This window comes from Schistocerca cancellata, chromosome 3 (assembly GCF_023864275.1).
Source record: "Schistocerca cancellata isolate TAMUIC-IGC-003103 chromosome 3, iqSchCanc2.1, whole genome shotgun sequence".
Classification (NCBI taxonomy): domain Eukaryota; kingdom Metazoa; phylum Arthropoda; class Insecta; order Orthoptera; family Acrididae; genus Schistocerca; species Schistocerca cancellata.
The window spans coordinates 397,292,807-397,318,316 of record NC_064628.1 but is presented as its reverse complement, the minus strand read 5'-3'; the positions used below and the strand labels follow the sequence as shown (position 1 = coordinate 397,318,316).

At 42.1% G+C, this 25,510-nt stretch overlaps 2 protein-coding genes across 3 annotated transcripts in view; one reads left to right on the top strand and one right to left on the bottom strand.

Annotated features, from left to right (window-relative positions):
- LOC126175129 (caspase-2) overlaps positions 1-566 on the bottom strand; it is a 77,162-nt gene extending 76,596 nt beyond the window's left edge. Inside the window, exon 1 of the mRNA XM_049921683.1 lies at positions 462-566. The gene's annotated coding sequence lies outside the window, so the exon portion shown is untranslated. The remainder of the gene's footprint in view (positions 1-461) is intronic.
- Positions 567-1,100: 534 nt separating this feature from the next.
- The window catches only part of LOC126175128 (ATP-dependent RNA helicase DDX42), a 75,018-nt gene continuing 50,608 nt past the window's right edge, over positions 1,101-25,510 (top strand). Inside the window, exons 1-5 of one of the 2 annotated variants that reach the window (XM_049921682.1) lie at positions 1,101-1,179; positions 1,441-1,662; positions 2,670-2,921; positions 14,094-14,337; positions 24,255-24,911. In XM_049921682.1, the coding sequence (XP_049777639.1) occupies positions 1,457-1,662; positions 2,670-2,921; positions 14,094-14,337; positions 24,255-24,911 (1,359 nt within the window). In that variant the 5' untranslated portion in view covers positions 1,101-1,179; positions 1,441-1,456. Of the gene's footprint in view, positions 1,344-1,440; positions 1,663-2,669; positions 2,922-14,093; positions 14,338-24,254; positions 24,912-25,510 lie in introns of both variants that reach the window. The other variant, XM_049921681.1, reaches the window with a different exon arrangement.

The window sequence follows — 25,510 nt, the reverse complement described above, 5'->3', positions numbered from 1 at the left end:
ACTGGACCCAAATATCATCTGCTACACACCATTTTGTAGCTTTCTGTGTACAAATGTTTTAGGTGACATTAGTGTCCGTAAAAAAATTGTAGACTTCCCCTTGTACATTAATAGCACACTTTTTTTTATCACTCCACAGCATAAAATTTTGTAATATGTCTTCTCTACAAAGTCCAGTAGGAAATCCCTGCTGTTGAAATTCATCGCCTTATCAACTTCAGAGGATAAAAATACCTACGATAACTGGAGCTAACAGTAGTTAGCTGGCCTATTACAAATAATATTACGGCGGAATACTTCTAGCAACAAGGTTATTTATTACATTTTCGAAGAAGGCCGGAGGAACTTACAATGCGAGAATGAAATTTTGGCTACAAAAGTTAAAATCGTGAAAGACGACAACTTAGTATTAACAGAAAATTGCGGTCTATAATCTGCAGAAAATGGTAATGAAGACGTACCAAACTAAACAAAAAAATAAAAAAAAAACAGCTGTTCTTAATTGTTAACACATAACAGTTAGTTCCTTTAGCGCGGTTCGTTGACATCCGACGTGCTGCAACAAGTTCACGTCAATGAGTAAAAGTAAGAAAGATATCTCATCAACCGAACTGTCAATTGCAACTGATAGAAAGACCAACATCCTATTTAAATTTTTGTCCTATAACTTACATTGTATGAAATATAATTGGATTGTAGTTTATGTAGCTGAATATTATATTAAATAACTGGCATATAACTAATTTTGTGAGGAAAACAATTGCTTTGTAGCTTATGTAGAGGAACAGACCAAAGCTATTTTAGACAACTTTAATTTATTTATCACACTCTCTAGAGTCTCTACATAAGCTCAAAGCTGAACTTCCAAAGTTAAATACTAATGATCGCGCATAGTAAGCAAAAGTCTACAGAAATAGTGTTTGTAATTTATGCTTTTGTAGATACTTTTGAAAAAAGTGAACCTGTTAATTTTGAAGTTATGTTATGAAAACGATTCAACATTCGTTGTTTTGATCATGTGAATTTATTTCGAAATGATTTGTCATGTAGAGGCTCTCTCTCCCTGTTGAGTCAGAGCAGAAAGATCCTTGTGGTGATCGTCAAGAGTATCTTTGGGTATGTGACTTCTTTGAACCTGTGTGTAGAATTATGTACACAGAATGAAAGTTGTTATTTAATGTGAGTAAGTGTGTTGTGTTATTGTTTATTATGTGCTACGCAGACGGATAAGTCACTGTGATTTCAATGAGCACTGCTTATTTAAGCGTCATGAAGCAAGTGTTCCAGTGATGATAACTTGGTGTTATTTCTTGTTTGGATAATTTCTTATAATATATTGCTGGGTAATTGTACAATTTTAAATCTGCTGTAACAAGTAATGAATTAATTCAAACGCGTAACCTAGCTTTTACGTTAAACGGATACGTTTTATTTTTGTAGCCTACAGTCAGTTAGTATGAGCTTCAACAAGGGTGGTGATGGAAGGCCGAGAGGGTTTGGATTTTCGGGCTTCCAGCTGAAGCGGGATAAGAGCAATCAGTTGCCACCTCCACCGTCAAGCGCCATCAGTAAACATGGGTATTCTACAATGTCAGCAATCAGCCAAAACGCTCTTGCAGCAAGTTACGGTTTACCAAGAAAAAGATCAAAAACTGAAGAAGAGTGAGTATTCTGATTCCATAACAGTAACGCAATCATCGGAACGCGATAAACAGGAATGAATGGTGAAAATCCAACAACTAATACTTAAATTTACATTTTTCCAAAAACTGTAATGCAGTGGATATTTTGTAGAGTTTAATATGGCGACAATTGCTTCACATGTTACTGTTGTCATTACACATTATACCACACTCACATGTAGACTCGTGTAGAAAGAACAGAATAAGACAAACATTTCAAAATGCCGGTGTTGCTGTTGTAAATAAGCTATAAAAAAAAGATGTCTAGAAGTTTTAACTGCAGCCACTAACACACTATCTAGTTGACTGCCCATTGCTTAATATTTGTTAGGTCTATATATGGTTACTGGGTATGTTTTCCATCATTATCATTTGAAATACCTTAGTTATATTCAGATTTTAATTTTGGAATGTCACTAAACTGTCTAGAGAACAACACAAGCCTTCAGTATAGTCTTTACTGTGTAATGCCATATGTTACATAGACAGCATCTACATGTTTCTGTTTATTTGTTTACGTTGGCTTTTGTTTGTGTGTTTTGTTCACAATATCTTTAATTTCTGTGAGTGCTGGCTAAGATTGTGTTGCATATGTATGATTATATAGGTCTAGTGGAGGTGGAGAGTATTTTGAAGGTCATTATACTGTTTGATCAGTAATATAACTGTAGTCCTAGGATAGGTTGGATGATTTCAGTTTAGTTGTATCTGTACACTTTCTTGTAAAGTAGGCTATGTAAATGAAGGAAGTATATGCACTAGTTATTGTATATTTTTCTTATATGCTGACTGATTCTGTCTTCTCTCCACTTTATTGCAGAATTAATTACAACATTGTGTGCTAAGTTTAATTATTGAGGTATTTTTTATTTTTTTATTAAACCTTAGCTCCCATTGTCTTTAGATTATATGTTTGAATTCTCTTTTTTTGGTAATAGAGGCAGTGACTTTCTTTTCTTTTTTTTGTTTGTTTATTATTGATTGAAGGTATTTTGATGAAGATGATGAACATACTACACCAACATCAACACTGGAGTACATTCCTGCCCCTGGCAGCCCATCGTATCAAGAACCAAAGAATGACAGCTCGGATTCAGATGAAGATCCATTGGATGCATACATGGCAGGCATCGAACAACAAGTACACAGGGAAACAACAAAAATTATGGAGAAAGATGACAAGAAGAAAGGTATTAGAGATGATATTGAGGAAGAAGATGTAGAGGAGTCTTACTACAGGTAAGAACAACCAACTCTTCATTAGAATTTGGAATTTTAGGTAACTGTTATGTCCTCAGATATGGATATTAGGATGACATTTGCTAGTCATTCATTAGTTGCTGCTACGGACAAGGGTATGACTGCTACAATTAATTTCTCCAGATATCTGTCCTAATGGTGGAATGAGTGAAGTGTCAGCAGTGGGGTTATCTGTGAAATTTTCTTTGTGATGCGGATATCGTAATGTATGTTCAAGTTTTTTTTTTTGGCCCCCTCTCCCCCCCCCCCCCCAAGGTGGTAATTGAAGTTCATATTTAGTAGGTTAGTTTATAGTGATGGATATTGTGGAAGGTGTTGTAGTTATTTTGTCTGTGTAGTTTTTATTAGTAGGGGGTTCTGTGGCTTTGTTTTAGCTATATATATGTAACTTCAATTTCTGGTACCAGATCTAGTAGTTGTGCGGGTTAATGGTATCATGGAAATTTCCTATACCTGTTTTTTCAGTTTTTTGTTATTGTTGGTATGTTGAATGCTGAGGTTTTCATTTGGTCAATTTTTGTATTAGTATTTGTTTTGGTATGTCTTCGTTATTGGGGTTGTCACATATTTAGTTTGTTCCTTTCAGAAACCCCCATAATTCCCACACTTGTCCCATTAATTTCATGTTATTTCTGCAATTAAATAAATATTTTTCATGTTATTTGTGTATGTTGGTGTATGTAATGAAGACATGGTCCCCATATTGTATTAGCTTTAAGTAGGAGTACTGGTAAATGCGACGATGTCCAATTCCACCCGTCTGCTTTGACGCATGACATTATCAGTATGGCGGAAACAACCATTCTCGACGTTTCGAGTATGGAGTCTATGGCGTTACTACATAAACAGGACAACAAACATGAAAATACATATAAATACGATAGAAACACCCCCCTCCAAAAATATAATATAAATAACGGGACAAGTGTGGGAAATTGGGGGTTTTTGGGTGGGGACAAACTAAATATAAACATATAAAACCATACAAAATGATGACATAAAAAACAGCGAAAATCAACGCAAAATTCCCACATTCTGCTACACCCACAAAATCCACAGGAATCGGTTACTCACACTCAACCATGTAGCTCAGCCACAGTTGTTGATACCACAAAATAAAAACTATCAACTACAAAAACTAGAATCAGACCGCCACTATCGATACCACAAAACCAACACCTGAAACAACAAAAATTGGAATCGGACACTTCCCTTGACTTATAAAAGTCAACTACAACAGATGATACCAAAACACATACAACTACAATGACACATTGGAATCGGATACTTCCCTCGACCTACATAGGTCAACTACAACTGATGATACAAAAACACATATAGCTACAACGACACATCGGAACTGAACATTTTCCTTGACCCATCTAGGTCAACAACAGCTCAAGATACCAAAATGCATCTATGATGATAAAAACTGGAATTGGATACTTCCATTAAGCTGTATAGATCAACCACAGCTGACAATGCCAAAGAAACCTACACCTGTGATAAATAGAAGCAAACCTATCAACCCCAATCCCCAGAAACAAAAATCCGCCAAAAAATAAAAACCACACAGTAAATGAAACTTGATCACAAATTACAACACAAAAACAACTGCAACAAAACAGATCCTTTGCAACATAATCATAAAACAACCTCCCCCCCCCCCAAAAAAAAGCACCTAAAATCCACAAACATATCCCCCCACCCCCTAGCAATGTACAAAACCCCCCTCAGCTAACCACCCTTGGCCTATACATCTTATCAGCTGCCCTCAAAAAAATGCGAAAAATGCAATACTCCCCAGGGACGCTCTTCTGCTAGCAGTACTCATCTAAATGAGATTGCAGGTTAGAAAAGTGCCTCTTCCTTCTCCCTGTGACTGATCTAACTGCTCCCCCCCCCCCCCCCAAAACCCCTCCATTGAATTGGTACATGCCCCAGTTTCATAACTTTTTAACTCTAAACTATGATTTACAAGTAAATGGTAATAGACCCTCTTCCCCCACTCCCTATACAACAAAAAGAGCATCTGACACTACTATAGTACTCCCTTCCTCTATATACTCTTCAATTAACCCCATCAATTACCTCTTCAGATGTCCCTCCAAAACCCTGAAAACACAATCCGCAACCCCCCCCCCCCCCCCCAAAAAAAAAAAAAAAAAAAAAAAAAAAAAAAAAAAAAAAAAAAAAATGCGCCCCCCCCCCTCCCCGTGGGTCCAGGGTTTAGAGTAGGCCCGAGGTATTCCTGCCTGTGGTAAGAGGCAACTAAAAGGAGTCTCACATGTTTTTGGCCTTTGTGATTTGTCCCCTGTAGGGTTTGACCGCCACATTTAAAAATTTTCCCAAAGAGCAAGCCAACTGGGGAATGGCGCCTTACTTGGTGCATCGTGCATTGAGATCTTCGGCCCACTTCCTCATTGTCGCATTGCAATCCCGCTCATTCTCCATCTCTTGGGCAAGGACACTTTCCTGAGTGTCTCTTCCACCATGCACTATGCAGTGTCACTTTCTGTGCCGACGATGACCATGGACTTCTTTGCACCTCATATCCAGCACGGTAACCAGTCTGTCATGGTGGGGCTGCCATGTACCCTGTTGGTTGTAGCTCCTTGACAACACAGGGATCATCACTCTGTTGATGCCAGTGCCGTTAACTCCCCACGTATGCCAAGGAGTAGATGCCCTTCACCCTGAGGCGTTGGGACTCCTGGCAGTGGCCATCCTGCCAGGTGGCATTTGCTGCGGCTGGGTGGCACTTGTGGGGAGGGCCCCTGGTCTGAGTGGGTGGAATCAGGGCGGATGACTTGTCATGAAGCGTAGTACGTCATCTCTTGCTGGTGGTGCACTGCCAGCAGTCTCTAAGCGGGCAAAATCTAACTTCAAAGCTAAGAAATACGACCCAAAATTGTTCCCCTCCCTGGCCACACCATGGGAGGAACACCAGGCTAAGAATGCCAGTGAAGCTTATTCGCTCTGGTACTTTGTATGTACGAGATTCGATGGGGAATCTTTCATGTCCATGAAGTCTCAGTTTATTGTTGAGCATTTGAAGGACAAGTTTGGGGAGGTGGAGGGCTTGATCAAAATGTGCTTTGGGTCAGTTTTGATAAAAACAGCAGCCTTTGCCCATTCACAGACATTATTCGCATGTGGCAAATTGGGGGATGTTTCTGTTACCATCGCGCCACATAACAGCTTGGTTTTATATTCACAGGGACCTTCTTTTGCGGTCTGACAACAGGCTGTGTGTCAGTTTAGAGCGGTGAGGTATTCATTTCGTCCGGCGCATCCATCGGAGTCCAAGGGATAACCAGGTTGCCTTCATCTTGGCCTTCGAGGGTGACACATTGTACGAGAAGGTCAAGGAGATGGTCTACTGCTGTGACGTAAAGCCATATATCCCTCCCCCAATGTGGTGCTTTAAGTGCTGGAAGTTTGGCCATATGTCTTCCCGCTGTACTTCCAGCCCCACATGTCGACATTGTGGATGTTCATCGCATCCCAATACTCCATGTGCCCTGCCTCCCATCTGTGTCAGCTGTGGGGAGCATCATTCACCTTTCTTGCTAGACTGCAGGATTTTACAGGTAAAGAGGAAAATCATGGAATATAAGACCCTGGACCAACTGACCTGCACTGAAGCTAAGAGGAAATTCGAGCGCCTACATTCTGTGGGTATGACCTCCTCATATGCCGCCACTACGAGAACAGTTGTCGCCCCATCAGTTCCTCGAATTCCTGTCACCTCTCAGAACCGGGAGACTACACCTGCCCCCTTGATGGTGGGAGGCACTTGCCTCCCTGTTGCTCCCTCACCACCTACTTTGGGAGCAACACCCCCCCCCCCCTCCTCTCCCCCACCATCGGGGATTTCAGTCCCCACTTCTGAGCCAGAGAAACGTAAAAGTCTTTCATAGGGCTTCACGCTCATCCTCAGTCCCGGAGACTGATTCAGTGAAGTCCTCCCAGCCAGGAAACTCAAGGAACAGTGTGAGAAATCGAAAAAGATTACCTCCAAGAGCCCAAGAGCAAGGAACTGGTGGTGGCTCCCACACCACTGCTACCTACAAGCTCTGCGTCTGAGGATGGGGTGCAGATTCTGGCGTCCGCTGAGGACCTGGATCTCGCTGGACCCTCAGGCATAATGGATATAGGCTACTCAGGCAAAAAGTCAGTGGCAGCAGGTAAACCTGAGGCGTAAACTGCCTCATTGAATATTGCATGCCTTCCCAGTCTCACGATGATGTCATCCTCCAGTGGAATTGCGGCAGTTTTTTCCACCGCCTGCCCCCCCCCCCCCGCCCCTCCCCCCCCCCTCCCCCACCTTCTGCGGCTATAAGGAATATTACAGGAACCGTAGTGACATCGAGTGTCAGGTGAAGTTTGTGTTAATGTCCTAAACTGTCTTTAGTGAAACTGTGCCCCTTCAAACCCCTCTTGAAGCTGTGGTTGTCAGAATACGGACGATGCAGGAAATAACTGTCTGCAATGTATATCTTCCTCGAGATGATACTGTACCCCTGAATGTATTAGCTGCCCTGATTGATCAACTCCCTAAACCTTTCCTACTTTGGGAGATTTTAACGCCCATAACCCCTTGTGGGTTGACACCGAGGCACATTGTCGAAACTTTACTGTCTCGGTTCGACCTCTGCCTCTTAAATACTGAGGCTGCCACACGTTTCAGTGTGACTCAAGGTAGTTACTCAGCATTTGATTTAACAATTTGCAGCTGAGGACTTCTCCCATCTGTCCACTGGAGATCACATGATGTCCTGCATGGTAGTGCCCACTTCCCTATCTTCCAGTCACTTCCCTAGTGTCAGGCCACAGATGCCTGCCCAGATGGGCTTTAAACAAGGTGGACTGGGAAACTTTCACTTCTGATGTCATCGTTGACTCTCCCCCACATGGTAAAATCAATGTGATGGTTGAACGGGTGACTACCACAGTCGTTTCTGCAGCAGAAAACGCGATCCCTCGCTCTTTGGGGTTCCCCCGGCAAAAGACAGTCCCTTGGTGGTCGCCTGAAGTCACCAAGACATTTACAGAGTGCCTGCGAGCTCTACAGCCACATTAGCGGCACCCTTCCCTAGAATATCTGATAGCCTTTAAGGGGCTCCATGCCCACCTATACCAGCTTATAAAATGATGGAAACAGGAGTGTTGGGAGAGGTATGTGTTGACCATTGGGTGCCATACGTCACCTTCCCAAATCTGGACGATCAGATGTCTTTTGGGTACCAGACTCCCAACAGGTGTCCCTGACGTTACTACCAATGGTGTGCTATGTACCGATGCAAGCACAATTGCCGAGCACTTTGCTGAGCACTATGCTTGACTACAAGTGCCATCTACTCGTCATCTTCAACCGGATCAGGTGCGTGGTGTCTTTCCATCGCAATGGAGGGAGAGCACCATTGTTCCGGTGATCAAAACCAGTAAAAACCCACTTGATGTGGATAGCTATCGGCTCATCAGCCTCACTAATATTATTCATAAGCTGCAGGAACGTATGGTGTGTAGGCGGTTGGTTTGGATCCTGGAGTCACGTGGCCTACTGGCTACTTGTCAGGGCAGCTTCTGTCAGGGGCACTATACCACTGATAATCTTGTGTCCCTCGAGTCTGCCATCCCAACCGCCTTTTCCAGATGCCAACACCTTGTTGCCGTCTTTTTAGATCTACCCAAAGCGTATGACACCACCTGGCATCATCATATCCTTGCCACATTATATAGGTGGGGGTCTCCGAGGCCCACTTCCGATTTTTATCCAGAATTTCCTGTTGCTCTGTACTTTCCATTTCCAAGTTGGTGCCTCCCATAGTGTCCCCCCTCCCCCAACAATATCGAGGAGAATGGGGTCCTGCAGGGCTCTGTATTGAGTGTATCGCTATTTTTAGTAGTGTCCATTAATTGTCTAGCAGCAGCTGTAGGGCTGTCCGTCTCACCCTCTCTGTATGCAGACGACTTCTGCATTTCGTACTGTCCACCAGTACTGGTGTTGCTAAGTGGCACCTACATTGAGCCATCCACAAGGCACAGTCAAGGGCTCTCGCCCACAGCTTCCAGTTTTCGTCCACTAAGTCGTGTGTCACGCACTTCTGTCGGTATCGTATTGTTCATCCAGAACCAAAACTTTACCTTCATGACGATCAACTCACTGTAGTGGAGACACACAGATTCTTAGGACTGGTTTTCAATGCTCGATTGACTTGGCTACCTCACCTTCGTCAGCTTAAGTGGAATTGCTGGCAGCACCTCAATGCCCTCCTCTGCCTGAGCAGCACCAAATGGGGTGCAGTTCGCTCTATGCTGCTGCAGCTCTACAAAGCCCTTGTTCAATCCCGCCTTGACTACGGGAGTCTGGTTTATGGTTTGGCGGCATCCTCATCGTTGTGTGTACTGAACCCAGTGCACCACTGTGGTGTTCGCCTAGCGACGGGAGCTTTTAGAATGAGTCCAGTGACCAGTGTCGTGGTGGCGGCCGGAGTCCCTCCGTTGCCGATCCGACGTGCACAACTGCTTGCCAGTTATGTTGCACACATTTGTAGTCCTCCTGAGCATCTGAATTACCATCTCCTTTTACCACCCATGGCAGTTCATCTCCCTCATCAGTGACCCAGGTCAGGGCTAATGATTGCGATTCATGTGCGATGATCCCTTCTGTCTGAACTAGAGGTGTTCCCTTTACCACCTCCTATCCAGGTCTGTCTGCATATACCTCTGTGGTGTATGCCTAGGCCGCAGATTCATCTGGACCTTTCGCGTGACACTAAGGACTCAGTTACTCCTGCCGCTCTCTGCTGTCACTTTGTCTCGATTCTTGATGTGTTCCGTGGCCCTGAAGTGGTTTACGCGTACGGCTTGATGGCTGATGGTCATGTTGGCTTCACCTACGTCCACAGAGGCCATTTTGAACAGGCTGCAGTGTATTCACTGCAGATCTGGTGGCCATCTCTCATGCACTTCAGTACATCTGTTCGTGCCCCGGGGAATCATTTCTTCTGTGTACTGACTCTTTCAGCAGCCTACAAGCTATTGACCAGTGCTACCCTTTCCATCCTTTTGTAGTGTCCATCCAGGAGTCCATCTATGCCCTGGACTGGTCCCATCCTTCAGTGGTGTTTGTATGGACCTCAGGACATGTCGGAATCCCAGGACACGTCGGAATCCCAGGCAACGAACTAGCCGACAGGCTGGCCAAACAGGCTATGTGGAAACCGCTTCTGGAGATGGGCATCTCGGAAACTGACCTGCGTTCTGACTTACACCGTAGGGTTCTTCGTCCTTGGGAGACGGAATGGCATAACAGTACACACAACAAACTGTGTGTCATTGAGGAGACTACAAATGTGTGGAAGTCTTCCATGCAGGCCTCTCGCAGGGAATCAGTTGTCCTCTGCCAGCTCTGCATTGGCCACGCTTGGGCGACCCATGGTTACCTCCTGCGCCGTGAAGACCTGCCTGAGTTTCAGTGCAGCGCATGGTAGACAGTGGCCCATATTCTGGTGCACTGTCCTACTTTGACTGCCCAGCGACGAAATCTTGGGTTACCGGACTCGTTGCCGCTATTTTTATCTGACAACGCATCATCAGCTGATTTAATTTTACTTTTTATTTGTGAGGATGGGTTTTATCATTTGATCTAAGTTTTAGCGCATGTCCTTTGTCCCTGTGTGTCCTCCATCCTAGTGCTTCTAGGGTGGAGGTTTTAATGTGTTGCAGAGTGGCTGGTTTCTCCTTTTTATTCTCATGGTCAGCCAGCCATGGTAATCTGCTTTGTTGTTTTAATGTCTTCATCCCGTTTCTTGCGTTTCTATGGTTTTCTTGTCCCCTTTTGTCCATGTACATGTTTGTTGCCCTTCATCGTTCTTGTGACTTTTCCTTTCATTCCGTATTGAGTTGTCTGTCCCGTTTGTTTTATTGTGACACTTTTGGCATTGTTTTAATTGGAAAAATGGACTGAAGACCTCGTAGTTTGGTCCCTTTTCCCCTCTTTTAATCCAACCAACCATAAACCAACCGAAGACTTACCCCTCCCATACTTTCTCTTCCCAAACTGCGATTGATCTATCTAGACCACCACCCCCAGCCCACCCAACTTACCCCTATACTTCACATATTCTGAACACACTTCCCTACAAAATGACAGCAATCTAAAACCATCCTCTCACTCACTCCAGTCTCATACGCACAAAAACTGGTAGAGGATCTATAACAAAAATAATTAGTCATTAAAACAATGTTTCTCACGGCCAACCTAGACTTCTCTAACCAGGTACCACGTCTGATGGAGTCCCAAAGGTTATCCCTTTGGCACCACCACATATAACAGTCCCTGGTCTGAGACACTGGTACTCTCACCAACCTCATGTTTTCCCTACACACACCACACTTGACAGTTTCAGCTAGGAGTCCAAACATCTGAAGAAATACATCATGTTGTCCCCCATCTCGGCACCAAATGTCGAACTCTTATATTTTACAAGTCACAAAAAAAAAAAAAATACTTACTGCATGACAAACAGCAAACCAATAACACCAATCGACGCCACAATCACATAAAGAAAAAAAAGTTTAATTGATAACTCACTGAAAGCAATTTCAGTTTTTCAATCACAGGCAATCCAAAATACTGTGCACTGTGACCAACAACTTTCAAATGAACCCAAAAAAACACAACCAACTCATAAACTAAACTCCACATCGTAATGATGTCATGCACCACAACACCCTTACGTCATGGGTCAAAGCAGAGGGGTGAGATCGGATGCCTCTGTTGATCCTTAGTGGAAGAGAATGTGTGGTACCGCAATCTTCAGTATTTCTGAATGGAGGTGTAAGAGTTAGCTCATACCTGCTTATGCACAGTAATTATATTACATTAGCAGCTGGCCTAATAATTCAGAACGTATGTGTTATGAAAATAAGTGCTTTATGGAATATTGGTTATAGAAAGAAATTTAACGCTGTACCCATAGTTAGGTTAGAAAGCAAAAATACGTGGAATTTGCCTCACAAATTAGGCGAAGTGCATGACAGTGTATTCTGATTCAAAATAAATTTGGTTAGTACTTCGACAGGTAAGTCTTGGACTAAAAGTCCAACGATCTGGGGTTCAGTCCGATTCCACCTGGGGTTGACCCACGACATCATCAATATGGGGAAAACAGCTTGTTCCAGCGAATACAACATAGTGACAGTGATGTCACTATATGCACGTGCCAACAAAAGCGAGCAAAAATAAAAATGACAATAATATCTCACTCCAAAAATAAAATGAAATTAACAGGATGACTGCGGGAAATTGGGAGTTTAGGGCAGGGACAAGCTAAGTATAAAACAGTAAAGAAGTACTGCATCATCTTAAAACAAATAATATCCAGAAAAAATTTAAATTACAGCATTTTGCTACACCAACAAAACCACAGGAATTGGACATTCTTCTTGACCTATGTAGCTCAGCCACAGCTATCGATACTGAAAAACAAGCACCTACAACTCTGAAAAGTGGGACCAAAACCCCAACACTCAAAAACCCAAATACCCCATGTTTACTACATGAATTAAAACACAGCCGACCTACCAAAAATAAAAAGCCATATAAAATTAGACTTCTCTCTCCACAACAAACACCGAACTAATCAGACCTAAAAAACAACTTATTAACTCGCTGAAAATACATCCACAATCCATGTTACTGCATCAACTACCTAAACTCAAAACAAGATTAGCATGATGAGAATCCAAACTCAAATTAACCCAATACCACATGTTAAACTCATCACGTCCACATCCACCACCAGAGTGCACCATCAAATACAACAACATGACACCTGCAAACACAGTGCACCATAGTGACGTTACACACACCACCACCATTATGTCCTGGGTCAAAGAAGATGGATGGAATCGGGCACTTCTGTTGACCTGTCCAAGGATTTTTGCCTGACAGTTATCATTTCTTTCTCCTCTGACAACGATTTGTTAATATGAAACTAGAAGTAAATAGCAGTGACATATTAAACTCATAATGGAATATATATTCCAAAAGAATTGGGTGGGCACTGATGTTGGCAACACATTTATTGCCTTACAAAACTCTTAATGTGTCATGTGGTTTGTTGTGAGCTGGAATGCAAATTAATATGGGTAAATATATGTACCAAGATGTGCCTAAAACAGGGATCAGGCGTTACTATCCTCCACACACGTCAAGTGTCAAAGGGGTGGATTGTTTCATAGAGCCAGAAGGGTAATGCACGTAAATTCACAATTGTGTCACAGTGATAGCGGTAGATGTCAGTTTGCCATCTGTAGATTGGAATCAGAATGGTAGGCAAGGATGAATAACTTATTGGTGCTGTGCTAAACTTATTTTCCAAAATAAGTGTCTTACATCATTTGCTTGGCTTGCACGTTCTCCTGACTTGAACCCACTTGGGTAGTGCCTGTGGGATCACATGAATTACTTGGTTTACAAGACCCCTGTGGCAACCGAGGAAGACGTATGGGCAGGGGTTGCAGCTGCAGCAGGTACTAGAGGACCAGGTACTGGTGATCGTATGTACCAGAACATGATATGGAGGTAGTGTATCTGTGCTGATGTTGGTGGTTGTCACAGTGAGCCCTGCTTGTTAGTGGACCTGGATAACAAGCAGCAGGAGTCAGAGTGCAACATGTGTTGCTGTGTTTTGCATGCAGCAGGAAAATGGTACATTTCTGGATATGAGTTCCTATGCTAATTTTAACTGTCTTGGTCCCTACTAGAAGTCCTCAAAGTCTGTGAAGGGAATTTGCTACGTCCTATATACATTGGTTTAGATGTAGGTGCTGGGAAAATAGTCGACTTAGAACCTGTTGAAATGTGGTATGTGGAAGATAGTTTTATCATACAAGACATTATGTGGTATCAAATAATTTTAAAATGTGTGTGTGTGTGTGTGTGTGTATGTGTGTGGGTCTGTGCACGCGCGCATGTCTGACTATTGTTGACGAAGGCCTTAGTGGTCGAAAGCTATAATTGTGAGAGTCTGTCTTTTGTGCCTACCTGCGACTCAGCATCTCCACTATACAATGAGTGGCAACTTTCCTTCTCATAATATAATTTTAAGGTGTTACTATTATTTGTGTCTGTTGCAGATACATGGAAGAGAATCCTTTAGCTGGTGTGCAAAATGAAGAGTCTGACCTAGAAATAGAGTATGATGAAGATGGAAATCCAATTGCACCAAAGAAAAACAAAGAAATTGACCCCTTACCTCCAATAGACCATTCAACAATCAAGTATGATGACTTTGAGAAAAATTTCTATAACGTACATGAAGAAATAGAAAGGCTCACAACAGACCAAGTGGAGGATCTGAGACAAAAACTTGGAATCAAGGTATTGTTTGTGTAACAGGCATTTAGTACTTTATATTGTTGAATAACAACTGTCTAAACGTATTTGCTAAGGCTTCCAAGCCAGGCCTGGACAATATATGAACTGCTTACTGGACTAAAAGGCCAAGGCCTGACATGTATGCATCTCATCACTTATGTTTCACCCAGAACTGTAATGGGTGCATCATCAGAAATCTTTGTCTTCTCTGTCACTCATGCCTTCCTTTTGTATCCCACTCACAGAGACCGATTATTCATTAGCTTCTTGAAGTTCCTCTCCAGACCTCTAATTCTACCTGAATTAACTTGCTTTATAATTTATGTAGAGTTGTAATTCATGTGTTTTTTATGTTTCAGTACTCCAGGTTGTTTTCAAGTCTGTGCTTTATACCACATGATTCTTAATATACCACTACCAACATTGCCTTCTTTGTTTTCTTAACAGTGTGTTGGCAAGTCTCTCATTTCAAATATGTGTTCTGTAGGTGCATGCTGTATCGGTAGAGGAGAGCTTCAACTTTTTACAGAATTTATTTTCTCAGGCCATTCTGACATTATTCCAACACTGTCCAATGAGAGGGTATTCATGCTCGGGTAGCTTTTGCTGTAGATATACTGATGACAAAGCTGTGGGATGCATAAGTTTTACTATTGCAAACTACTTTGGAAAAAAAATTGAAACAGCAGCCCTACAGTTGGCAACATTAAATCTGTAAATATAGTGGAAGTATGTCAAAGGTACATCCACTACATGAAACATGGCAAAGAAAGTTTAGAACTATTTTTTTAACATGTGACAGTACTATGAAAAGGATAAATTGCTATTCGTTATATGGGGAGGTGTTGAGTTGCAGACAGGCGCGCGCGCGCGCGCGCGCGCGCACACACACACACACACACACACACACACACACACACACACACACACACACACACACACACACACACACACACACACACACAATAATAATAATAATAATAATAATAATAATAAACCAAACCTGCTAAAGTTGGCAACATACACAGATTCAAGCAAGCACAGTTCACATATAACCATTGTCTTTGGCCTCCGAGGTGGACTGCAAGCAACTGTACATGATGGGAGAAGCAATCTGGATGGTGGGGGTAAGGAGGTGGCTGGGGTGGAGAAGGGGAAGGATAGCAGGGTTGGGTTGGGGGATGGTAAAGTACTGCACGAGGGAGCATACAGGGATGTGGTGGGGACAGGATAGGACAGCTTGGTGCATTCGGGAGGTCAGACAAAGAGTGGGGATGAGGGAGGAAGTAGAGGAGAAGAAAAAAGACTGTGGATGTGCTGCTGGAATAGAAGGCTGTGTAGTGCTGGAGTGGGGCAAGCAATGGGAGGGTGAAGAACAGGGACTAAGAAAAATGGAGGCCAGCGGGGTTACGGGAACATAGAATATATTGCAAGGATAGTTCCTGCCAGTACAGTTCAGAAAAACTGGTGTCAGTGGGAAGGATCCAGAGATGGTATCAGTTGTGAAGAGTTTGTTGAAGTGAGGAACATTGTGTTGAGCAGCATGCTTAGCTAGTGGGTCATCCAGCTGCCACTCTTTGTTGGTGACCATTCAGGCAGCTTGCTGGTTGTTGTGCCCATGTAGATGCAGCACAGTGGTTGCAGCTTAGCTTGTAGACCATATGACTGCTTTCAAAAATAGCCTTGCCTTAGGTAATGGCAAAGGTTATTCTTGTGACCGGACTGTAGCAGGTGGTGGTGGCGGTGGCAGGGGGGGGGGGGCGTAGATTTATGGGAAAGGTCTTGTATCTAGGTCTGTTGCAGGGATGTGGACCGTGAGGCAAGCGGTTGGCAGCAGAGGTGGAATAGGGATCGATGGGGATATTGTGGAGTTACGGTGGGTGGCGGAATACCACTGTGGATGATGTGGGAAGTATAGTCGGTAGACTATTCCTCATTTCGGGCCACAACAAGAGGTAGTCAAAATCCTGGCAGAAAATGTAATTCAGTTGCTCCAGTCCTGGGTAACACTGACTGATGAAGGGAATGCTGCTTTGTGTCAGGACAATGGGACTTTGAGACATTGTGGCTGACTGGGTAGGTAAGGCACAGGATATCTGTTTTTGTACGAGGTTGGGAGGACAAGTCAGTCTTTGAAGGCCTCAATGAGGCACTTTGTATAGTTGGAGGGGGACTGTTCATCACTATAGATGTGACAGCCACAGGTGATTAGATTGTATGGAAGGGATTTCTTTGCATGGGATGGGTGGCAGCTGTCAATTTCAGGGTATTGCTGGTGGTTGGTTGGTTTGATATGGTCGGAGGTACTGATGTACCCATCTTTGAGGTAGAAGTCAAAACCAAGGAAGTAAGTTGGCTTGATGGGCTGGATAAGACTAGGTGAAGCGATTGGAGGGAAAAGTTCTGAGATTATGGCAGAATGTGGATGGGGTGTCCTCACCCTCAATCAAGACCATGAAGATGTCAGCAGTGAATCTAAATATGGTGAGAGGTTTGGGATTCTGGTTGGTTAGGAAGGATTCCTCTAGATTGCCCATGAATAGATTGGCATTGGATGATGCCATGCGGGTTCCTAAATAATGCCTTCAAAGGAGAAATAATTATGTGTGACGATATAATTGGTCATGGCGACTAGAAAGTAGGCTGTTGGTTTGGAATCTTCTGGCATTGGGAAAGATATGTTCAATAATGGTAAGGCCATAGGCATTAGGGATGTTATGTGAAGGGAGGTGGTGCCAATAGTGATGAACAGGGCACTGTGTGGTAAAGGAACAGGGACGATGGAGAGTCAATGGAGAAAATGATTGGTGTTTTTTATGTAGGGGAGTTGTTGTTTTTGTTGTTGTTGTTGTTGTGGTGGTCTTTGATCCAAAGACTGATTTGATGCAGCTCTCAGTGCTACTCTATCCTGTGCAGACCTCTTCATCTCCGAGTAACTACTGCAACCTATATCCCTCTGAATCCGCTTACTGTATTCATCCCTTAGTCTCCCTCTATGATTTTTACCCCCCACACACTTTCCTCCAGTACTAAATTGGCGATCCCTTGATTCCTCAGAAAGTGTCCTACCAACCATTCCATTCTTTTAGTCAGGTTGTACCACAAATTTCTGTTCTCCCCAATTCTATTCAGTATCTCGTCATTAGTTATGTGATTTATGCATCTAATCTTCCACATTCTTCTGTAGCACCACATTTCAAAAGCCTCTATTCTCTTCTTTTCTAAACCTTTTATTGTCCATGTTTCACCTCCATACATGGCTATGCTACACACAAATACTTTAAGAAAGGTCTTCTTGACACTTAAATCTATACTCCATGTTAATGATTTTCTCTTCATCAGAAACACTTTTCTTGCCATAGCCAGTCTATAGTTTGTATCCTCCCTACTTTGGCCATCATCCATTATTTTGCTTCCCAAATAGCAAAACTCCTTTACTACTTTAAGTGTCTCATTTCCTAATCTAATTCCCTCAGCATCACCTGATTCAATTTGACTACATTCCATTATCCTTATTTTGCTTTTGTTGATGTTCATCTTATATCCTCCTTTCAAGACACTGTCCATTGCGTTCAACTGCTCTTCGGGGTCCCCCCCCCCCCCCCTGCTTGCTCATTATACAGATTGAATAACATCGGGGATAGGCTACAATCCTGTCTCACTCCCTTCCCAACCACTTCTTCTCTTTCATGCCACTCAACTCTTATAACTGCCATCTGGTTTCGGTACAAATTGTAAATAGCCTTTTTCTCCCTGTATCTTATCCCTGCCACCTTTTGAATTTGATACAGTGTTACAGTCGACATTGTCAAAAGCTTTCTCTAAGTCTACAAATGCTACAGATGTAGTTTTGCCTTTCCTTAATGTATCTTCTAAGATAAGTTGTAGAGTAAGTATTGCCTTGCATGTTCCTTTATTTCTCCAGAATCAAAACTGATCTTCCCAGAGGTCGGCTTCTACCAGTTTATCTAATCTTCTGTAAAGTATTCATGTTAGTATTTTGCATCCATGACTTATTAAACTGATAATTCAGTAATTTTCACACCTGTCAGGACCTGCTTTCTTCAGAACCGGGATTATTATATTATTCTTGAAGTCTGAGGATATTTTGCCTGTCTCATACATCTTGCGCACCAGATGAAAGAGTTTTGTCATGGTTGGCTCTCCCAAGGCTATCAGTAACTCTAATGGAATGTTGTCTATTCCTGGGGTCTTTTTTCAACTTAATTCTTTCAGTGCTTTACCAGATTCTTCATGCAGCATCATATCTCTCTTCTCATCTTCATCTATGTCCTCGTCCATTTCCATAATATTGCCCTCAAGTACATCGTCCTTGTGTAGACCCTCTATATACTCCTTCCACCTTTCTCTTTCCCTTCTTTGCTTAGGACTGGTTTTCCATATGAGCTCTTGATATCCATACAAGTGGTTCTCTTTCTTCCAAAGGTATCTTTAATTTTCCTGTAGGCAATATGTATGTTATCCCTAGTAATACATGCTTCTACATCCTTACATTTCTCCTCTAGCTATTTGCACTTAGCCATTTTGCACTTCCTGTCAATCTCAATTTTTAGATTTTTTATACCCTTTCGCCTGCTTCATTTATTATGTGTGTATATTTTCTCCTTTCAGTGATTAAATTCAGTATCTCTTGTATTACCCAGGGATTTCTACTTGCCCTTGTCTTTTTACCTACTTGGTCCTCTGCTGCCTTCACTATTTCATCTCTCAAAGCTAACCATTCATCTTCTACTGTATTTCTTTCCTCTGTTCGTGTCAATCATTCCCTAATGCTCCCTCTGAAACTGGTTCTCTCAGTTTATCCAGGTCCTATCTCCATAATTCTTCCCTTTTTGCAGTTTCTTCAGTTTTAATTTGCAGTTCATAATCAATAGATTGTGGTCAGAGTCCACATCTGCCCCTGCAAATGTCTTGTAGTTTAAAGCCTGGTTCGTAAATCACTGTCTGACCATTATGTAATCAATCTGAAACTTTCCAGGTCTCTTCTGCGTATACAATTTTCTCTCGTGATTCTTAAACTAAGTGTTAGCTATGATTAAGTTACGCTCTGTGCAGAATTGTACCAGGCGGCTTCCTCTTTCATTCCTTTCCCCCAGTCCATATTCACTACTTCTTTTCCTTCTCTTCCTTTTCCTACTATCGAATTCCAGTCCCCTATGACTTTTAAATTTTCAGCGCTCTTAACTATCCAAATAATTTCTTTTATCTCATCATACATTGCCTCCTCATCTCCAGAGCTAGTCAGTATACAGACTTGTGCTTCTGTGGTGTGTGTGGGCTTCGTGTCTGTCTTGGTTACAATAATGCGTTCACTGTGCTGTTCATAGTAACGTATCCACATACCTATTTTTTTACTCATTATGAAACCTACTCTTGCATTACCCCTATTTGATTTGTTTTTTATAACCCTTCATTCATCTGACCAGAAGTCCTACTCCTCTTATTACCGAACTTCACTGTTTCGCACTATATCTGATTGTAACATATCCATTTCCCTTTTTAAATTTTCTAACCTACCTGCGCGATTCAGGGATCTGACACTCCACACTCTGATGCGTGAATACCCGTTGTGTTTCTCCCGATAACGTCCTCCTGAGTATTCCCCCACCTGGAGATCTGACTGAGGGACTATTTTACGTACAGAATATTTTACACAAGAGGATGCCATCATCATTTAACCATAGAGTAGAGCTGCATGCCCTGGGGCAAAATTGTGGCTGTAGTTTTCCCTTGCTTTTGGCAGTTCACAGTACCAGCAACAAGCACAGCAGGGCCATTTTGGTTGATGTTACAAGGCCAGACCAGTCAATCATCCAGACTGTTGCCCCTGCAACTACTGAAAAGGCTGCTGCCCCTATTCAGGAACAACATGTTTGTCTGGTCTCTCACCAGATACCCCTTTGTTGAGGTTGCATCTAGGGTACAGCTATCTGTGTTGCTGAGGCATGCAAGCCTCTCCACCGATGACAAGGTCATGGCTCACGGGGGTAGGTTGCGGGTAGTAGACTGAAGGTGTTGGTCTACGAAAGCAGAGACTCTCTCAGTGGGCATAGTAACTGGCCATAATGGGGTGTCCAGGAGGTTGGGTTTATGAACTTTAGGAAATATGTAGTAGGAGTGTTGGGAGTGGTAGGCGTAAGGAGAGAGATAAACTGAGGGGAGAGGCTCTGGGATGGGAGTAAAAATTTGAGGAGCAATTGGAAATTCTGTTGGATTTCTGTAAAGGGGTTCTGTGGCAAGGTTTCTAGGTGGAGGAATCTCACAGCTGGCAGAGTTCTTCTGCCAGGTAATTCCTGCAGTTTTAGACCACAGTGGTGGAGTCTTTGTTGGCAGGTAGGATTATAAAGTTGGGATCAGTTTTTAGGTGGTGTGTTGCTGTTTTTTTTTCGGGGGGTATAAGGTTATCTTCCATGTTGAAGGATTTGAGGAATGATGGTAAGGCAAAGTTTGAGGTTAAGAAATTGTGGTGTGGGGACGGTTGGGTGGCTGGAGGAGTGAACTGAGTCAGGCAGGTTTCAAAATTGGTTTTGAGTTGAGTCTGTTGGTAGAGTTGGTGATAAAAAAATGTTTCCACTGTAGGGACCAGCAGAAGGACAGAAAGTCTTTGACAAATCCAGATGATTGAGCTTGGAAGTGGGGTGAAAGGAAAGGCCTTTGAAGAGGACGGATACGTCTATGGGACTAAGGCTTTTGGAGGAAATGTTCATGACTATGTTCGAGGTCTCTTTAGGTTCTGGATTCTGTATTGCATGGGAGGGAGTTTCTGAGAATGTGGTAAATGTAATAGGTCTGTTTGGCAGGGTTTGTCAGCTATGAGGGGATGTGATGGAAGTTTGGAGGCTGTTGTACAAGTGATGGATACTGGTAGTCCAAAATGAGAGTAAGTGATGAATAGGATGTAGGGTCTTTTGAGGTGGCATTGTGCATGTTGCTCTTCTTTCAGGTGGGCAAGAGTTTCAGTGTGAGAGTGGGATACAGGAATTTGTGACTGCAGAGCAGGAGAACTTTACAAATGGAGACGAGATAATTGCAAGGTGGTTTGGGCCTGATTTAAAAGGGTTTGCAGGACTAGGCTGATGAGGGCTAAGGACCGGCAGAAACTGGACAGATGGAGGTCATTGTGGAAGAATGGGCTGCAGCCGGAGATGGGTAATTTGATGTTAAGGCCATTTCGGGGATTTCATGAACCAGCCAACAATGCAGGAACAGTGTGTGGGACTGGGTTCTGGCTAGGGATAAGGAAGCTTTTCTGTATTGGTACTGGTGGGAGCAGCAAGGATCCTTGATGGAGGTTAAAAATACATATATTACATAAAAATACTTGCAAGGGGGGGGGGGGGGGGTGAAGTATGAGGGGAAAAAGGTGAAACTTGAGGGAGTAGGGTCAATAGAGAAAGGCGAAAATGAACTGAAATTGATGTGAAAACACAATGAGGTCAAAGAGAAAAGTGACTAAAAATATTTTAATGTGGGATGCAGGTGAATATGCAAGTGAAAATGATTAAGAACAACATTTGAGCCCACCAAAAAGAAAGTAGCTATCAGCTTACATACTTCTATACATCAGTTAGAAGAAGTGCCAAATACTGCAGAATACAGTTTTTAGATAACCAATTATTTACATAAGAATTAAAATTATCACCCATGGCAGGAAATTGGTAGAATTAAAACAGTGAGTGAGGGATGAGTATATGTGATCCTCACCTTGTGGAATATGACAGGAAGTACATGCATAATGTTCTGTAAATTGATGGATATGTCTTCAATAAAAATATATCGCGTCTTCTGTATCACTGGAAGAAAAATATTGATAAAGAGCCACTAAGAGCAATGGTTTTTCATGTCATAAAAATAACTACTCTGCTTTGCAGAAGATAAATGAAAATGTACAGAATTCCCCGCAATTGTCATCTGCTACATAAGGTAACTACAAAGAGAATTATCAATGCACAGTTCTGTGAATAGTTAAGTGACAGGAAAGCTAAGGTAGACTGGGGTGTACTGAAAGTAGATGAAACACAGACTGTTGAAAATATCCACATTGTCTAATTTAAAGGAATTTCTATGCTCTGCACTACCATGTCTGCATTGCAAAGCAATGAGATTTACAATCACAGAGAGGCTGAGGATGTGGGAGGAAAGCCCCCAACCCCATCCTCCCAACGTTCCATGGTTTACAGAAGCACCCCTCACTGCAGCTGAGATACTAATTACCTGTTCTGACCACAGTAGGCTGTGAGTAGGCCATTTATCTGCAACATATATTCTTTCTTCCTGGATTATACTAGTCTAAAACTTTATGTAGGAGAAGTTCTATCAGTTTTGGAAAGTTGGTGAGTGGTACTGATAGATTTGAAGCTGTGAAGATGGGCCATTAGCTGTGCACAAACAGCTTAGGCCGCAAGAGCATTCGCAACTAATGACTAGATTGCAGATTCATTTACTAGTCTCACATACAGTTTTAATCTGTCAGGATGTTCCACACCTTTTGCACAGTTACCATTATTTAAAAATGAGACAAATTTGGGCATTTACTTATGGTTTTCACCAATATTTCTTCCGTGTTGTGCACCACCTACAAATAGAATAAGCAGAAGGGGGTGGGACATGATTAGTGTTCACTATGTACTCTCTGTTACAATCCATTTGAGGACATGCACACACAAAAAAAAAGATCAAAGATGACTTTTGCTTCTGTTCATATACAGTCTTACACTTGCTGTGGTGGGTGGCATAGCATGCACTTGTTTATGTTAACTGTGAGGTGATTTATGTGGAGCTGCATATCTAGCTACAAACAAATAAATCTGTAAAGGCAGTCTGTATCATGGCACTTCCCTACACTGAATTTCACTGTCTTGTCCTTTTTTTTGTGGAGGTTTTCTGTTGCTAGAAGTTTGACCATGCTTGAAAGAGGATTCTTTATTCATGTGAATGAGACTTCCCAAAACATACAATGGCCTTGTGTTATCCTTACAGTTTGTCATTTATTGATCTGTTTTTTACTACATGCTTGCACTTAATGTTTTTGGTTCCACAGCTTGTAACACATGGGTGCAAACTTTGACTCTTAACAACTTTCAGGTTGCAACCCATATTTGTAGTACTCTACTTTCAGTTTTGCATAAATGTGCATGTATTCCCAATAATCACTTACTACTGGGCAGGAGTTTATTAGCTGTACAGATAAATATTCTCTTTTTGTAATACAGCTGTGAAAACTCCAGTTAAACATGTTCCCATAAATGTCCAGAATATGTAATGCAGAGGTACCCATAAGTTCTGGTTTCAGCCATGCAGTGTGAATCACAGTTAAGTTCATGTACACTTCATTTTAAAATTGATTGGAGGGTGCCAATTTACAAGGTGTAATTTAACAACTGTGCAAAGGAAATGATAAATATTGAACTGTACTTTTGCTATTAACATTTTACTGTTTATCTTAGAGCAATGTAGATACCATCCTGTTCCAAGTAGTCCTTTTCTCTAGCAACTTACTGTTTTTATTGTTTCTTTAGTTGTTATAATGCTTCCTCAGATGCATTATTTGGGGTAGCTCAAACTTCTTACATCGAGGTTTCCAAGGGTTATCATTAGATATTAATTTTTTTTATCTCTTTTGAAACTGATATTATTTTAGCATTATGCAAATAGCTGAAATACCAAGAACCAAAACAAAACTTTTAACATTGATGGGATTCAGAATCACAATTGAATCAAAATGTTATCGAGTTTCTGATGTGCTAATCTAGATTTATTTTCACACAGTTGTTTAAAGCATTATTTTGAACAATGTGTCACACTCAAGCAAAGTTCTTTGTTGCTGTATTCATATTTATTATAAATAGTTTCTTTTACAATCCCTGTGTGTTTCACCATGTATTTTTTTTTGTTTTGAGGTAACGGGTCCAGATCCACCTCATCCAGTGACTAGCTTCGCACACTTCGGATTTGATGAAGCTCTGATGAAATCAGTTCGAAAGTCTGAGTATACTCAGCCGACACCCATTCAGGCCCAGGCAGTTCCTGCTGCATTGGCTGGGAGGGACATAATAGGGATTGCCAAAACAGGGTCTGGAAAAACTGCTGCCTTTGTCTGGCCCATGCTGGTACATGTTGCCGACCAGCGTGAGCTGTCACCAGGTGAAGGCCCTGTGGGACTTATTTTGGCACCCACAAGAGAACTTTCACAACAAATATATGCTGAAGCCAAACGTTTTGGGAAGGTGTATGGCTTGCGTGTCGTTTGCTGTTATGGTGGAGGCTCTAAGTGGGAACAGTCAAAAGCCCTAGAGGAAGGAGCTGAAATTGTGGTTGCAACACCAGGTCGTATGATCGACATGGTCAAGATGAAAGCCACAAATCTTCAAAGAGTCACGTTTCTTGTGCTCGACGAGGCTGATCGCATGTTTGATATGGGATTTGAGCCACAGGTGCGGTCAATCTGTAACCACGTGCGACCCGATAGACAGACACTGCTGTTCAGTGCTACTTTCAAGAAGAAAGTTGAGAGATTGGCAAGAGATGTTCTCACTGATCCAATACGGATTGTGCAGGTGCGTATATATAGTTCATAATATACTTTCTAATAGTGTGAGCTATGTTTGCAGGTCTTTGTACAAGGGCGAGTCACTAAATAACCTGTGCTGTCACTTTTTAGAAACACACTGACATAAAATTTAAAAGGGTATGCAGTGTTCTGACATTTCAGACTTATCTGTTGTCTTATCCCCTTATAATTATTCTCTGTTGGTGAACAGTTTTTACTGCCAGATCTAAAATTCTGAAGTAGTCTGTATGCATTTTAGCTACCTTTGAAATTAATGTAACTACTAAAACATTTAGTAGAGTTGAGCTGCTACATCCTACAATACAAAACACCATTTTTGTGGAGGAATGTTTACTTAAAAGTTATTTTAGCTAATACATTCTAATTTGTAAACACACACACACACACACACACACACACACACACACACACACACACTTGAATAAATGTTTGACTGTGATAGCAGAGAACACAAGCCATGTTGTGTATGTTCACATATTATTTATCATGTATCAGAAGCATGGCATTGCTAAATGGAATTCTCTTATTTTGATAGACAAAAGCGGTTCTGGAAAGGTTTTAGTATTTTTCTTTGCCTAGTTTGAT